This window comes from Grammomys surdaster, unplaced genomic scaffold (assembly GCF_004785775.1).
Source record: "Grammomys surdaster isolate TR1022 unplaced genomic scaffold, NIH_TR_1.0 309, whole genome shotgun sequence".
Taxonomy (NCBI): Eukaryota; Metazoa; Chordata; class Mammalia; order Rodentia; family Muridae; genus Grammomys; species Grammomys surdaster.
This window is the reverse complement of record NW_021604728.1, coordinates 1,008,447-1,025,877: the sequence shown is the minus strand read 5'-3', so window position 1 is coordinate 1,025,877 and position 17,431 is coordinate 1,008,447. Positions and strand designations below refer to the sequence as shown.

General features: G+C 45.9%; 1 protein-coding gene across 1 annotated transcript in view; it reads left to right on the top strand.

Annotated features, from left to right (window-relative positions):
• The first annotated feature begins 17,024 nt into the window (after positions 1 to 17,024).
• LOC114629401 (tetratricopeptide repeat protein 28-like) overlaps positions 17,025 to 17,431 on the top strand; it is a 249,740-nt gene continuing 249,333 nt past the window's right edge. The window contains exon 1 of the mRNA XM_028777413.1: positions 17,025 to 17,071. Within this exon, the coding sequence (XP_028633246.1) occupies positions 17,045 to 17,071 (27 nt within the window). The 5' untranslated portion in view covers positions 17,025 to 17,044. The remainder of the gene's footprint in view (positions 17,072 to 17,431) is intronic.

Below are 17,431 nucleotides of genomic sequence, written 5' to 3'. Positions count from 1 at the left end.
TCAGTGCTCTACAGCACTCCATCCTACTCAGTGCTCTGCAGCACTCCATCCTACTCAGTGCTCTACAGCACTCCATCCTACTCAGTGCTCTGCAGCACTCCATCCTACTCAGTGCTCTGCAGCACTCCATCCTACTCAGTGCTCTACAGCACTCCATGTACTCAGTGCTCTACAGCACTCCATGTACTCAGTGCTCTACAGCACTCCATCCTACTCAGTGCTCTACAGCACTCCATCCTACTCAGTGCTCTACAGCACTCCACGTACTCAATGAGCCATCTATTCTACAGACACAGAGGAGGGCTGGAGACATGGCTCAGTAGTTAAGAGCACTAATTGCTCTTGCAGAGGAACCAGTTTTGGTTCCCAGCACTTATACACATGAAGGGAAAACACACACTCATGCAAACAAAATTATTTAATACTTTTTAATTGAAAAAAGGGAAGATTTGTACTGAGTAAACCTTTCTTAGAAGTAATCTTAAAAAGAACCATGTGTGGGTTTATATGCTATAATTTTATTATGAATGGGAAGTTCATTTAGAGATATAAAAGGCAGTGGATATATTGGCAGATTCCATGATTGAAAAAATTGCTTAGTTAGCCTAAAATACATTTTTTTAACAAGCAATAATGAAACAGTATACCATTTGAATAATTATATTGTCTATAAAGCCATATAAGAAAACAGCTGATTAAATATGGGAATTTCTGTAAACGATGTGTTTTTATTTTTAGGTCAAGGAGTAACTGTTATGTCAAAGACAGAGCTATGCTTCAGACAACCCAGGTCCCAAGGGTCTTTGTCTCTTTTTTTTTTTTTTTTTTTTTTTGGTTTTTCGAGACAGGGTTTCTCTGTGTAGCCCTGGCTGTCCTGGATCTCACTCTGTAGACCAGGCTAGCCTCGAACTCAGAAATCCGCCTGCCTCTGCCTCCCAAGTGCTGGGATTAAAGGCGTGCGCCACCACCGCCCGGCTCCTTTGTCTCTTTTTATGACCAGAATTGGTTTTGATAAAATAGTTACTATTTTTAGGATTAGGCTTTATAATTTTTTTGTAATCTTCAAAGTGACAATGTTAAAATTATTGAGAATTACCTAAAATAACCTACATATTTTTTAGGGAGGCTGAGAAAAGGGATTACGTAATTTCTAGGAGTTTGTAAGGACTGGTGGGATGGCTGAGCAGGTAAAGGCAAGTGCTACCCAGGGAGACTGCCCGTTTGACTGCTGGTACTCAGGGAATGAGAATCCAACTTCTAGAGTTGCCTCCGGGTGGCAGGGATTTGCTTGTGTCCTCCTCTCCTGGTGTGTTTGGCTTTTGTGTGTGTTCTGGAGATCTGAACTCAGGTATTCATGCTTGTGTGACAGGCACTTTATCAATGGAGTCATCTCCCAAGTACCCACTCACCCCTTTTCTTGAGATGGGTTCTCTGTTTGCTGAAACTCGATTCTTCTGGTTGCAGCTGTAGGGTTGATAGGTATAAACCACAATGCTCAGCACAATCATCCTGTTTTGATAGTTATACAAGAGCATTCTGTGCCGTGCACTCTGATAGATTTCTGCTGCCGGTGTGGCCTTTTCATGCTGATGGGGTTTGCTCGATTATTTTTATTGCCTAGTGTAGAAAACAAATCGTATGGTTCATATTGATGGTTTCAAAGATTTATAAGACATTAGGCATAATAGTTTATACCAGGAGTCTGAGCTATTTGGAAGACTGAGTCAGGACGATTTAAGCCCAGGATTTGGGATCAGCCTGGGGCCATGTAGTAAGACCCTATCTTAAAAACAAAACAAAACACCAACAAAACACTATAATTCGTGAAAGAAAAACAGTTCAGTTGAGAGAAGTACATGTGAACTAGATTTCTGTTCTTGGTCCTTTTTGTCATGCCTCAAAATTGTTTTGTAGCTGAGACTGGGCTTGGGTTCCTTATCCTGCTGGGATTGCGGGGTGGCCACCGCATGCCTGCCTCAGTTTAACCTTCCTAAATGATTTTGAGAAAGCCAGTCTCCTTGTCAATGTGACAGAGTGCCTGACTGAAACAACTTAAGGGAGAAAGGCTTACTGTGGCCCATGGTGGAAAAAAGTCATCACTGTGCTGGTGGGAGTGTCAGTTACAGCCTCTATCCCGCCACAGCCGGGTGTACATCCAGCCCTCGCTTACTACTTCTACCTCTTGGGCTTGATGACCAGAAAGTTTCATGGCCTCCTCAAACACCAACTGAGAAGTGAATGTTCAGACAGGAGCCAGTGGGGGCCATCACATGTTCAAACTACAACAGCTGACTAAGTTTTTATGGCTTCATTAAGGTCTGACTCACAAACCGTCAAATCCAGCTTCCTGAAGTGGACAACCTCCTGGCTTATTGTGTAAACAGTAAAGCTGTGTCTTCATCCCCGCTGTGTGGCTCCAGAAGCTTCATTCAGATGAGCTTTGCCGCCCCAGTCTGTGGCGTCCTTATTTACTTTCTACGTGCACGGACTTACCCTCCCTGGGTATTTTGAATACATGTAATTGTATAACATGTACCCATTTCCTTTTAACCGAAGGGTAAAGGGATTTAAGTCTAGAGATACCCCCACCTTTAACCAAGCAAAACTGAGCATTCTACATTCCAGAGTCCTGGTGAGATGTGAGCAAGTCGATGTGCTAGTGACCTCCCCAACCAGGTGGGGCGAGTCGTTCACGGAGCTGCTCTCCTGAGAATTATTAGATTTGTAAGGAGGACCACTTGGGGAAGGGAAGGTGAGGCAGATCTTTTAAGGGCTGGGTGTAGAGCTCAGTGCCACCTACTTGCCAGTCAGGCACAGCCCCTACTTAATCCCCAGCTCCAGAGACCAGCCCCAAGAAAAAGAGAAAAATAGCGGAGGAAGAAAAAGACCCTATTCATTTCAGATGTGGATTCCTACTTGTTTGTTGTTTTGAAATAGAGCTTTACGCTAGCCTGAGCTAGCCTCAAACTCATGACAGCTCTACTGTCACGAGTCTTCAACTGTATTTCGATGGCTTGATGGTTCAGATGTACTATTTAGTATAACATCTAACTGCACTACCCCTCGTCATTGATACTGAAAGCCGCTTCTGGCATTCTGTGCCCTCCCGACGACTGTGTTCTGAGGCCTAGGTGGAAAGTGTGTCTTTGTAGGGTCTTGTGGATCATTCTCCAAACACGTCAGTGAGTTCTTGTCCACATGTGCTCTCAGCTGGATGCAAAGCTCCTCGTGATCTGAACTGCTGTTGCTTAATTTGGTAATCAGAATGTTCATCATCCGACCAGTTCACACTCCTCTAGAGCAGGAACACAAAGCTCTCTCCTGGTTCTCCCTTGGCCAGAGTGGCAGCACTTTTAAAAATCTGCATATGAATGTTTTGACTGCCTCACTTAAGACAGCCTGTCAGCCTGGCAGCTCCAAGCCTGTTATTTCTGCATCTTCCCCTTTTCCAGTCTCATGTTTTGACAAATAAGATTGTACTTTTGACAAGTGATTTCTACTTCATCTAAGAATTTCAAAGTGTTTTAAATATGTTTATTAAACTATCTGAAGACATCTTATCTTCTCATCTTTGGTAGAACAAAATTTTCCTGATAAGAAGTAAGACAGAACGTGATAGTACTGGCATCCCTGCAATTAAAAAATGTTTTAGACAGTAATTATTTTTCTTTTCTTTCAGAATAATTATTGCTTATTTTTCAGAAACATTTCTGTCAGTTCTTCTTGTTTAGACCTGAGTGTTCTTGAATAATGGGCCTTTCTCTCTCTCTCTCTCTGTCTCTCTCTGTCTCTCTCTCTCTCTCTCTCTCTCTCCCTCTCCCTTTCTCTCTCTCTCTCTCCCTCTCCCTCTCCCTCTCCCTCTTTCTGTCCCTCTTTTTCTGGTTCTCTCTTTCTTGATCTCTCTCTTTTCCTCTCCTCTCCCTTTTCTCCTCCCCTCCCTTCCTACTTCCCTCCCCTTCCCTCTCCTTCCCACTCTCCCTCTCCCTCTTCTCTTCCTAGGCTGGCCTGGAACTCACTGGCTTGGAACTCAGTGTTTAAAACAGAACTCATGGCAGTTCTCCATTGTTGGCCTCCCTGGACTGAATTTATAGGTGAAAGCCACCCCAACCAAAAGTATGATTGTTAAAGCAGATTCTATGTATTTAGTATCATTATGTAACTGAGATTACAGCCTTTTGTTACTGTTGTTGTCCAACAGATACTTAGTGATTACTGTGCTGGATTGTTTTCTGTCAGCTTGGTCCAAGCCCAAGTCATCAGAGGAGGGAACCTGATGTGAGAAAATGCTTCCACAAGCTAGGTCTGTAAATAAGTCTGTAGGGCATGTTCTTAGTTAGTGACTGACAGGGAAGAGTCCTGCTCATTGTGGGTGGAGCCATCCTTGAGCCAGAATGTCTTGGGTTCTGTAAGAAAGCAGGTTGAGCAAGTCATGGGAAACAAGGCCATAAGCAGCACCCTCTGTGGGCTCTGCATCAGCTCCTGCCTCCAGGTTCCTGCCCTGTTTAATGATGGACTACAATGTGGAAGTATAAGCCAAATAACCCCTTTCTCCCAACAATTTGCTTGGTCATGGTGTTTGATCATAGCAACAGTAACCCTAACTAATATTTATTCTGGAACCTACTCCGAAGTCTGGATCCACAATGATAAACAGTTACAAACTATAGAGCTGACATATACAAAGGAAATTATACCATTTTAAATTGATTGCTAATTTATTTTATTATTTGAGATGGACTTTCACCATGGCTCAGATAACCCTCCTGCCTCAGTTTCCCAAGAGCTGTGACTGTAGGAGTATATGGAAGGAGCAAATGGTGGCCCATGTGGGAAAACAAACTGGAATACAGAGAAGAAAATACCTGTCTTCCAGGAAGAACGCTTGCAGATGTTTGCAGCCGCTGAGAGGTCATGAAGGCTGGTGTAGCTGTAGCAGAGAGAAGGCAGCACCATGAGAATGAGGGAGTGTGTGTGCATGTGCATGTGTGTGATACTTGTGCATATGTGTGCATGTGTGCCTGTGTGTTGTATGTACATATGTGTGTGGTATATGTGCATGCATATGTGTGTGCATGTGTGCATATGTGTGTGGTATCTGTATGTGTGTGTATGCGTACACATGTGTGTGATTTGTATGCATAGATGTGTGTGTCTGTGTGTTCATGTGTGTGTGTGCATATGTGTGTGGTATGTGTGCATGCATGTATGTGTTTGTGTTTATGTGTGTGTGTATGTGTGTATATGTATGTGGTATATGTGCATATATATGTGTATGTATGCATATGGGTATGGTATCTGTACATGTGTGTTTGTGTATGTGTGTGTATGTTGTGCTAGTGTGTCTGTGTAGGCCAAAGATTCATTTGAGTGTCTTTCTTGCTCTCAAGTTTCTTTAAAATCTGACAGTTACATGCATGTGTGTATTAAGCACACTTATGTAGTTGTTTAGATCTTTCCCCCAGTCTCTTCCTTGCTATTTTTCTTCCTCATGGGAATTGTTTTTCTAAATTGCTAAGTCCACTTAGTGTTGCCTGCATGTGCATGAGAGGAGGCCAATCTCTAGAGCAGAGGCAGCTCTCAGGGGCCATATCCTAAGAAAACTTGACTCTCCATCAGTTGCTTGTCCCTCAGCTAGCGGTGGGACCTCACAGGCCATTTCCCCATCTGTGTTAGTATGTTGCCCGGCTTGATCGTGTGCAGGATTTATGCATGTGAACAGCCTCTGAGTTCACAGGTCCATGTGGAGGTTCTCCCATTTCACTCTGACACAAGTCTCTTCGTAAGCCTGGCATCTACCATTTGGCAGTGAGCCTCTGGGATCTGTTTGTCTCCCACCTCCAATGATGTGGCTCCAGGCACACACCGCTGTGCCTAGCTTTTACATGAGTGCCAGGGAGCCTAACATAGAAACTCATGCTTTCACACAAATACTTTACACACTGAGCCATCTTCCAGTCCCCGAATTTTATTTTTTTGTGAAATGGAACATTCACACCTGTCTTTTACTAGGAGAATTGTGTGGTCTGGTTTATGTTGCAGGGTCATTCTGGCTGATGAAGAGGCCAGCAGAATGGCAGCTACAATAGTCAGGAGCCCAGATGATACTGACATTTGAAAAGGAAGGGGCAGAGCGATGAGAAGTGCCGTGTGTGTGTGTGTGTGTGTGTGTGTGTGTGTGTGTGTTAGATTTCATAGCAATACTGCTGAAACCTTGCTAAGTTCTTGGATGTCGGCACAGGGAAGAGAGGGGTCAAAGGTAACTGCAAAGGTTTCAGTCTCAACTACTGCATGAGTAAGTGGAGAGGCTGTTCATTGGTGTGCAAGAGACCCACTCAGATCCCTAAAGGAGAAATTGATGACAGAGAGGTAACAGCTGTGCCTTGGTGCTCCCCAGCAGACTTCTGGGTGTGCTCATGCAAGGGAAATGTCCCTCTGTACAGGTAAAATCAAATATCTATGAAGGAACAGAAGACAACTGTGATTATTTTAGTTGAAGAAGTTTATTGATGGCCTCATTGAATTATTAAGAAATGAGGCTGCTTAGGACTGGAGAGATAGCTCAATGGTTAAGAGTACTGACTGCTTTTCTAAAAGACAAGGTTTGGTTTCCAGTATCCATGCAATGCCTTATAACCACCCATCTATCAAGTTCTAGGGGTCTGACACTGTCTTCTGGATTTTCTGACATGCAAATGGTATATAGACATACATGCAGGAAAACCACCATACCAAAAAAAGATAAAGCTGGTAAGTCAGGGTTAGGAAGTGGGTGGAAATGAGGGAGGCCAAGTAATACCTTTGTTCTTAGGATGCCACAGCAGCCTGTTGTATGTATGACACCACAGCGGCCTGTTGTAGCAAGGATGTCAGAACTGGAACTGCTCTGGTTGGAGCTGCAGTCGGACCCCTCTCTGAGGGCTGAGAAGCTGGATCTGTCTTCTGTATGTCATGTCACAGCCATAGTTCTGCAAGAGACCTGAACCTAGGTGTTGTGCCTTTGTTCTAGACATGAGGAACTGGGGAACACTCACTGTCTGAACTTTTGGATGCTATCATGATGGATATTCCCTACACACCACCAAGAATCATACCATGTGGAAGTCCCCCAAAGCAGAGGATGTGAATTGAGCAGCCTACTCTACCTGTTTCCCAATAAAGGAGAGAAAAGTCTTTCACTTCATACTTAAGTTTTAGTTCTATGAATGGGGTGTATGTGTATGTATGTGTATGTATGTGTATGTATGTGTGTATGTATGTATGTATGTATCTATGTATGTATGTATGTGTGTATGTATGTGTGTGTATGTATGTGTATGTATGCATGTGTATGTATGTATATGTGTATGTATGTATGTATGTATGTGTGTATGTGTGTGTGTATGTATGTATGTATGTATGTGTGTGTGTGTGTATGTGTGTATGTATGTATGTATGTATGTATGTATTTTGACATAGCATCTTACTTCTAGCCCAGGCCAGTTTTGAATTTCCTATGTAGCCTGAGCTGGCTCCATGTTCCAATCCCGTCTCCACCCTCCCAGTCCCGGGGTCTCAGTCCAGCTTCGTGGTGATAACGCTTTATGATAGTGGACTGACTCCTTGCCAGAGAGATAAGAAAGCCTGTTCTAGCCAGCAGCCACGCCACTGGATGAGCCTGCAGGGGAAGCGAGTACTGGGCTTTTCTGCTGAGTGCTTGTCTTGCTGTCCTCTGTCTCGGAGGCCAGGCAGACGGCCACTTGCCAGATGTCCACCTTTCCACAGATTGTTTTAAGCTTTGGAGAACTCAGCGTAGACGCAGAAACTGTCTTCTACTAGGATGCGATACTCTTTTGGTTCTTGAGACAGGATCTCATGTAACTGGGGTGGCTTAAACATCCATCTCCTTTTCTCAACTCTCCAAGTACTGGGATTCTGGGCCTGTGCCATCATACCCAGCAGGATAACGTCTGTTTGGTTTTTCTGGGAGCATGGGGTTGGTTGGGGGTGGGGTTGGTTACTGTGTTACTTTTTAGTGCCCATGGTATTATGTCACAGGAGGACAGTTTCTTACAGGCGTCTAGTGCACTGTGTGCTCAGCTCCCCACACCCGGCTACTCTTCCCTTCCTCAAGTTCCAGCTCCCAGGAGTCCCTTCACTCCTTAGGTGATTTCACTTTTACTGTCATGTGATGTCATATGTACATACATAATTTCATGCATCAGTATAAAATCAAGGAACCATAAATGTGAGAAAATGTGGCTTTTGTCTCCAGTCACTTCTGTTTTTCTGCAAATGACACAACTTCACTCTTTATGATGAAAAAAATTGCATTGTGTATATGTACAAACAGCCTTTCCTTTATTCCTCTGTGACAGACAGGGATGTTGGTTCCTTAGCTGTTCTGAGTAGGGCAGTAAGGACCTATGATGTACAGATACCCAACATTCTGAAGCTACTACTGAATGTCCAGAGTGATGTCGTTCTGCTTCCTCAGGGTCAGGCTTCAGAGCTCTGTAGCCTTGAGAAGCACTAGACAGCTGTAGTGCTTAGTGCTTCCCTTCCCTTCAGTCTGCAGGATTCCTCAGCTAACCCATGTCTCTGAGCTGGTTTCTGTATCCATGTGTCTCCATAGCTGCCTCTCCTTGTCTAGCCAGAACATTCCAGCTGCCCTGCCTTCTGTTGTGTGGTTTTTGAGTCTGTCTGAGGGAGGCTGCAGTGGGGTCTTGGATTGAACCCCCAGGCTGAAGCCAGGGCCACTGCAGAGCGCCGAAGGCAGGGCCACTGCAGAGCGCCAAAGGCAGGATGACTGCAGAGCTCTGCTCACTTCCTGTGCTCCCTCTGCAACTTCACTATTTTTTATGGCTGAGAATTATTCCACTGTGTGTATAAAGTGCCTTTTCTTTATCTATTCCCTGTGATGGACATGGATGTCGGTTCCTTAGGAGCAACAAGGACTGATATGCAGGCACTGACATACATGCAGGCAAAACTCCAATGCACTTTCTCGGTGCGGTGCTACGCATTGTCTAGAACGCTCCGAAAGCACTTTCCTCTCTGTGGTCCAGCCTCTTAGTCATGTTGGCCCAGTTGTTCTGTCATGGGCAGCGGCGACGGGAATCGTGCTGGGAAATGACGGCTTCACTGCAGTCCATGTACCACCGCATCAGTACACAACCACGGCATGGCAGGAAAGGAATTCAAAAGCCACAGCCCAGCAGGCAGCACAGTGAACTACAGTGGCAGTAGCTAGATATAAATATACAGGCTTGTCCTCATAGTGGATATCTGCTGCATATATCTTCAGGTATGTATATAATCAAACTCACTGAAGGTGTTAAAAATTCAGACATAGCAAAATGGCGCAAGATCACACAGGTACCAAATGATGGCCTGTGAGTTTGCTTCATGCTACTGTTAATTGAAATAACAACCCCTGCGTTAAGGACATGAGCCAACTGCCCATCCTATCTGGCTGTGAAGGCAGCTGTAGTTTTTAAAAGAATACATAAAACCAGTAGAGCTGGTTAAAGCCTGTAGTTCCAGCCCTTGGGAGTCAGAAGTAGAAGGATCAGAAGTTCACGATTATCCTTGGCTATATACCTAGTTCAGACCCGCCTAGGGTATAGGAGATCCTGTCCTCTCCCCCAAGGTAAAGATAACGTTGCTAGCTGGAGAGATGGCTCAGTAGCTAAGAGCACTGGCTGCTCTTTCTGAGTTCAGTTTCCAGCACGTAGCCGGTGTTCGCAGCTGTCTGTAACCCCAGTTCCAGGGGACCGGAAACCCTCACACAGACATACATGCAGGCAAACGTACATACAAGAATGGCTTAAGATTCATGCTAAGCCTTCTCTCCTCTTCCTCTCCTTCTTTATCCCCATTTTCTCCTTCCCCTGTGCCTCGGCCCCTCCTTTACTCTCTCATCTTGGTTCATGTTCCCTTCCTGGAGAACGTGTATAAACCTAAAGTTTTACGTAATGTTAACATAGTCTTTATAGTTGTGTTTATGAATGTATGTATTGATCTGGATACTGACTTGTCTGTTAACTGTATCGTGTCTGTCATCTGTCTATCATCCATACCTATCTATGTATGATCTATCATCTATTGTCTATCATTTGTCTGTTTAACATATCATCCATCCATCCATCCATCCATCCATCCATCCATCCATCCATCTGTCATCTGTCTGCCTTTCGTCCATCTGTCCATACCCAGACCATACATACCTCTTCCCCTTTTCCCCCATTGCTGCATCTGTCGTCTTGGTACCTTGAACTCTACAGGTCTCAAGCTGAAATCCGAGTCTGCCTGTTGTTTCTGTCAACTATGCTTTAATTAAGAGAGTGCCTGTTGCTTCTGAAAGACAGTACACATATTGAGATACTCCGTAATTCCTTCCCTCTTGGCCCCTTCACTATCAGGATCTCCTAAGACATCTCCTTTTTTGTTTGCGCTGCCCCAATTCAAGGCTGCTCCACTCCTTATTGATTTATTGCCACAGAAACTTATTTGATCTTCCTGACTTCATTGTTCTCCTAGTCTGTCTTTCAGGGTATTTACAGGATTATCAACATAAAACTCAAATAGATTTGCCAGAAGCTTGTGTGAAATGTTGCGCAGGCTCATCACTGTAGCCTAACCCTGGAGTCAGGATGAAGGCTTTGGGCTCTGGCTAGCAACCCTCCTTCCCACCACTCTGTGGGCACGCTGCACAGGGAGTTTAGTAACTCTTTATTTTTAGTTTCCTCTTCCTAAAATGGGAATGTTAATATTCCCTTTTCATGAGGAGGTTATTTCATGTTATTTGTGTCTGTGCACATGTGTGTGCTTGCCTGTGTGTGTGTGTTGTGTCATATGAGAGTGTGTGTGATGTGTATGTGTGGTGTGTGTGTGTTTGGTGTATGTGTGTGGTATGTGAGTGTGTGTTTGGTGTGAGTGTATGTTTGGTGTGAGTGTATGTGGTGTGTGAGTGTGTGTGGTATGTGTGTGCTCCTGTGAGGCACTCTCCTTTATCACCCTCATTTCTTTGAGGGGGGGCCTCTTCCTGATCCTGAAGCTCATTTTTCTCCAGTAGGCTGGCAACCAGTGAGCCCCTGCAACCCTCCTGTCTCTCTCACCCTCTCCCACCCCAGTACTGAGCTTAAGGGGCTCTGGACCACACTCTGAGATGTCAACTCTGGTTCCCATACCTGCATAATAATTATTTAACTCCTGAGCCGTCTCTCCTGCACCAAGATGATACAGTTTCAAGGAAATAAAATAACCACCTGAGATGTTTTAGTGCATGAATATACTCGGTGACTGATAACTGGTGTTAGTAGTACTCCTTTTCAGCATTCTTAGTTTTTAAAAGCCAGATTTTTCTTTTAAAATGTTTATGTGTGTGAGTGTGTACACATGTATATGGACCTCATCTTCAAGTGTTGTTTCTTAAGATGCCGCTCACCTTGTTTTATGAAGCAGTGTTGCTGGCTGGCCCAGGTGCCCCAGGGATCTTCCTGGCTCCATCCCTCCCAGTGACCTGGGTTCTGGGGATCAAACTTAGGCCCCAATGCTTTAGCACATAGGCTGTCTTCCAGCCCTGCCCCTTTTTAGTTTTGGTCATGTAACCCACATAGACCTCTAAAGGCATTGGCTCTGTGGCTACTTAAGTCTCCCTTATGCAACTGCAGTGCAGCCTGACCCGCTTCTTAGGGTCCAGAGCAATTGGATGACTTGCTAATGTGGCCACATTACTCGCCGTTCAGGCATGGGCTCCTTGCTGAGTCTAGCACACTGCCACTCAGCCTCCTCCTGCTTTGTGAAAGAATGCTGTGGCCTGTCCTGTGGAAACTACTGCCGAAGCCACAGTCAGATTTAACCATTCGTGGGCTCCCCCAGCCTAATGACACAAGCGCCTCATGACTCCCTGTGTCCTAGGCTTGCCAACTGCGGTCAGGCACTGTTGCCCGCTGCTGCTGTTAGCTCTGCACTTCCACCTCACTGGTCCCTCCTCCAGCATGACACCAGCAACCTTTCTGCCTCAGAGGGAGGTGTACAGCTAACCCCAGCCTCTCCAGGGCTGCTGCAGAGAGGAGGTGAGACAGGGACCTTAGAGGACAGAGGCAGTTTCCGCAGCCAGGGGTCGTGTGGCTCACTGCTGAACTGCCAAGTGATATCAGTTCCTTAGCAAAGCAAGGCTTTCACATTCCTAAAGCATCTGATTGTGTGGACTGTCACTGAGAAATTAGGCCTTTTGTATCAGATGCACTTCCACTGATAGCCGTTTACTTCACACCCCTTTAGGGGGTCTTTAGGAAAATGTCCATATTCTCCAAACATAGCTCAACATTGTGTTTAGTTGTCTGGTTTAAAACAGTGTGGATGTGCAAGAGGCGAGCATTTCAGTGTCGGTCCCTACAGGCCCCTGTCTACAGCCGGGGTGACACATGCCAGTCCCTACAGGCCCCTCTCCACAGTCGGGGTGACATGTGTCGGTCGTTACTGAATCCTGAAGAGTGTGATAGCAATGCTGAATTAAGAACTCAATTAAGAGCTTTTAAGAGAACTTTCTGCTCATCTGGAGGACCAGGGTTCAGTTCCCAGCACCCACATGGAGGCTCACAACCATCTGTGACTCCAGTTTCAGGGATCTGACGCCCTCTTCTGGCCTCCATGAGTACCCCAGGCGTGCACCTGATGCACAAACACATGCAGGCAAAAAAAAATGTCTATACATAAAATAATTAAATATATCTTTTAAAAATCAAGAAGGTGTAAAAAATGCCCTTTAGTATCTTAAGATCTGTAAAATGTATTCTTGGTGTTCAGTTTTGAGTCTTGGAAGCAATGATATTATGTGTGTGGGGATCATTTTGACCTGTGGTAACAATAGCTGCATATAAATAATTCCTAATGTTGCTAATGTAGTAACATAAAGGAAGCCTGTGACTATCTCAGATATAAACACCAATTCACCGTTTATTATATTTAGCCTAGTAAATAAGATACAAAGAAGAAAAAATATAAAAGATTAAGTATGGTATTGCTATTTAAAAGCTTCTAGTTAATGGTCCTCTATTAAATGAAAGCTAAAACAGTTACTAGACTTCAGAGGAAGAAATCCCACACAGATTACAAATATGTGACACACAGGGAAGGTATCTAAACAACTGGAAGACATCTTAAAGCTTTGGATGACTCCGATGTAATTGGGTTGATTCCCTTTTGACAGGCATGTTTTGGTTGGCTTGTTAGAATGCCTTGGGAGAGTTCTGAGCAAAAGGAAATGAAGAAGTTTGTAGCTCCTCCTGACAGATTAGAGGCTTCGCCAAGGGCCCTCACCACCTGCTCCGTCCCCCGACGCAGGGACTCTAGCTTCACATCCTCATAGCTCCCTTTGTTTAGACCTGGTTTTCATGTATGCATTCTGCCTGCCCCGCCCATCTGAAAATGTGTTAGATAGAAAGCCAAAGGAAATGTCCCCTTACCCCAAGGCCACCACCAGCCACTCATGTCTCCAGGAGAGGCCAGAACTCTAGGTCTTTCTTTGCTGTAGACTTGGGATGTGGCCGTGGGTGCGGATGTGGCCAGATCATGGAAAGACTCTGAACTTGAGTTTTGTTATCATCAATGAGCAATAATGAGCCTTTAAACTATGCACATAGTTTTAAAAAAGTTACTAAAGCCTCATAAACTCAGAGTTAATATTTTCTTTTGTATTGGGTAGGCTAAAATTCAATGAGGGCATGATACATATCTGTTATACCAACAGTTTGTGAGGCTCAGTCAGGAAAATATCCTGAGCACAGGCATTAAAGATCAGCCTGGAACCCCAACTCTCTCTCTCTCTCCCTCTCTCTCTCTCTCTCTCTCTCTCTCTCTCTCTCTCTCTCTCTCTCTCTCACACACACACACACACACACACACAGGCAGAGAGAGACAGAGACAGTGAGACAGAGATACTGCTTCAGCTGTGACCTTTCTTACTGTTAATCTTCTCAGTGCTTTGTGTTCTATACAGTAAACTGATTTTGATTCCAACAACAAACTGCCTTGTCTTCTGTATTAAGTAGAATGGAGTCTCACTCATTCCCTGTTCTTTTCTACTCTTTCTTCATTCATTCTTGTTTTGAATTTTGATAGGGGTCTCCTATTGGAGCCCAACTGGCCTGGAACTCACAGGTGTCGGCAAGAAGAATTTGAAAGTGCCATCTAGGAAGGAGTTACAGGAGTTTGTAGATTCGATGTGGGGAATGTCGTGGCAGGAGTCTGTGATCTTGGGAACATAGTGACATCATGGACAGAAGCTAGGGCTGTTGGGAAGAGAGCTGATTTTAGGAAAGTCGATAGGGAATTTTCAGTTGTAGTAGGATATGCGTATGAAGTTGCCAGAACAATTTGAGTCTGTCACAGTACACTGAGAACGTTGGCCTTCTTTGTGGCTGAAGTCATGATTTGGAGCAGCCTCTTCCTCGTGTGTGTAGCGCCCAGGAAAGGGGTGGGCAGGAGGTACAGTGATGACGAGGGGTGTGTAGTGGAAGGAGAGAGCCCTGAGTGAGTGAACGTGTGCTTTGACATGGGCACAGCCTTGTCAGGGACCCACGAGTCTCAGGGTCAGAGAGTTGGCAAAGCCTTCTCCCAGAGACTTGAGTTCAAGTGTTTATGATGTGTGCAGAAAATGTTCACAATAGCTTTCTCCTCTGGGTGCTTATGGCCTGAAGACTGCTCCCTGCAAAGACTGCTCCAACTGAGATTGCTAACTGTGTCTCCTTGGACCGGTGCACACTATGGACCCTGCCTCGTTCATCTGAAGGCAGTAACCTCAGCTCTGTTCAACTCCAGATACTAAACACGCTGGGCTTCTGGAGAGCTGAGGTTTCTCCATCAGAGATCCCAGACCATCTGACCCCAGGTGTCCATCTATCTGTCTTTCCTTTATTCCCTTACAACCCCAGTCAGGTCCCAGTCCCTGGAACTGTGCGAGGACATGGCAGGGTTATGTGGCATGTCGCTGTGGTGTTGAGTGTGTAATGACGTAGACTCTGGAGTAAGGTCCTGTCCTCAAGCTTTGTCTGCGTGTGTGCTTCAGTTGAGCAAGCAACCTCACGTGGAAGGTGGAGTGAGAGTCACTGGAGGTTGACTGTAATTGTGTTGGGTGTTTTAGTGAGTGACACTCCTGTCTGCATCAGATTCCCTGCATAAGTTAGTTCTGATAGCTCATGAGGAACGTGGGATGCAGTTAGTAGTGTGTGCACCCCTTAGTAGAACAGTAACCTCTAATGCCGATTATATTCGCATCGACCAAAATAACCTTAAGGTAGAATGGCAGTTGACAGGTATGTTGGATAATACATGATAATAGTATTATATAGTATTTTATATTCATAGATTAGTCAGTATCCATGAGATAGAATTATTACACAAAAGAAGAATAAGACCCTGTCCATCTATATCTGTTTATCCTATCTATCTTCATCTATCTATCTATCTATCTATCTATCTATCTATCTATCTATCTATCTATCTATCTATCCAGTCTATTCATCTATCTTTTTTCTAGGCTGTTCTCTTTGTAGCCCTGGCTGTCCTGGAACTCACTCTGTAGCCCTGGCTGGCCTTGAGCTCCGAAATCTGCCTGCTTCTGCCTCCCAAGTGCTGGGATTAAAGGCGTGTGCCACCACTGCAAGGCTGCAATATTTCATAGTAATACAGTTAATGCTACTCAAGCATGGTGGTCTGTGCCTATGGCTCCAGCTAAGCTACTCAGGAGGCTGAAGTGGAAGGATGGCTTGATTTCACAAGTTCAAGACCGATCTTACTTATATAGTGAGACTTAGTTATTTTTAAAAGCAATTTAATTTAGAGAAGCAACTAAAATTTATATTTAAGTTTATTTGTGGTAAAGTTTCTGATTAACGTTTTTCTTGATTGAGATCTCAAATCTTTTCTTTAAATAAGAATTTTTGAGGCTTTATTTAGATTCATTTATTATTTATTTTATTTGGGTTAAGTGTGTTTTGCTTGTTTGAGTTTAGGTGCACAGCCATGTGCAGGAGTCATTGGAGGTCAGATCCCAGAAAATGGCTTGTCCTCTGGGAGCAGGTTTTCAGTACAGTTTGCCACGCAGCTATCTCTCCAGCCCCTCTGTGGAAGTTTGATTTGGACTCTTGCCCCCTTTATTTCTCCATGTAGCTCACACAAATATAAGAATTCTGGAGAGGTTTCAGAGCCAGCCTGTGGACGCCTATGGAACTGTAGCTTCACTTTTTTGCTGTGTAGTAGATGTCGTGGCACTAAGACCCAGAAACTCTGTGCTCTGCGTGGCTGGAGCTGGGCTGGCTGTGCTCACACTGAAGGGAAGGAAGTCATTAGTGCAGACCAAGCTGTGGAGTTAGGTTCTTGCAGGATTTCCTCCCAGCCTTTCCCCACTTAGGTTCTTGGGAATTAAGAAAAAAAATATCTAAACACACAAACCAAGTTTTCCTATTTACTGTGTTCAGGGAAGGTGGACATTTCGGAAGGGCAGATCCGACCCCAAGTTGTCTAAGAAGCAGAAAACTGCGCAAAGAAGCTCTGATTACAGATCTTTGGAATTTTCTTTGCTAAATTTTTACAAACGAGAAATACACCCAGAATTTTGGGACTTGCTCCAGTCTGCGTGAGAGGGTTTGATTGCTTGTCTAATCTTTTTCTCTTTTTTTGAGAAGAGGAGAATTCGCCAAGAGGGGCTTGGATGGCAGGAGCCCCGCCGGGTTTCTGTGGCAGCTCGTGCCGTGGGTCTCTGCTCTGAGGGGGTTTGCGGCCCATCGGAGAGCTCCTTCCCGGAGCCTTTTCGCAGGCGCGGGTCGGGGAACATGCCCCGTTCCGGCCCGGGCGCGCCGCTGGCCGCCGGGACGTCCTAGCCCCGTGGGAGAGTGTGGTGGCCGCGGCACTTCGCGCTGAACCGAAGACGAAGACTGTCCGTCCTATCCGGGAAAGAACGAGGGGGAGCAAGGAGGCAGCATGACTTGCAGTCGCCGCCGCCCTGCGTCTGCCCCCAGCCCCCAGCCCACCTCTTGATGCGTCCCGGGTCGGCTGTACAAATATGATGAAATGGCAGCCCCGGAAGAAGGTGAGTGCGGCGACGGCGGCGGCGGGGCTGACGGGGAGGGGGCCCCGTGGGACCCCCGAGGCCATCCGGGTCCGTGCTCCCACCGCCTGCCAAGTTCTCGCCTCCGGGCGCGCTTGGCCCGGCGGGGTGACAGCTGAGCCTCAGCCCCGCGTGCCGGCCCGGGGCTGCGGCGCGCCCGCCCCGCTTAGGCCCGCAGGTGGGCGTCGGAGCGCCCCCTGCCCCGCGGGGACCGGCGTCCCGGCCGCTGGCAGCCGCTTCCCCTGGGCCCCGCTGGGGGGCGGGCAGCCCCGGAGCGAGCGCCGAGCGGCTCCCCGTGACGGCCCGGCCTCCGGCGCCGGGTCTGCGGCGGGTCGACTGCGG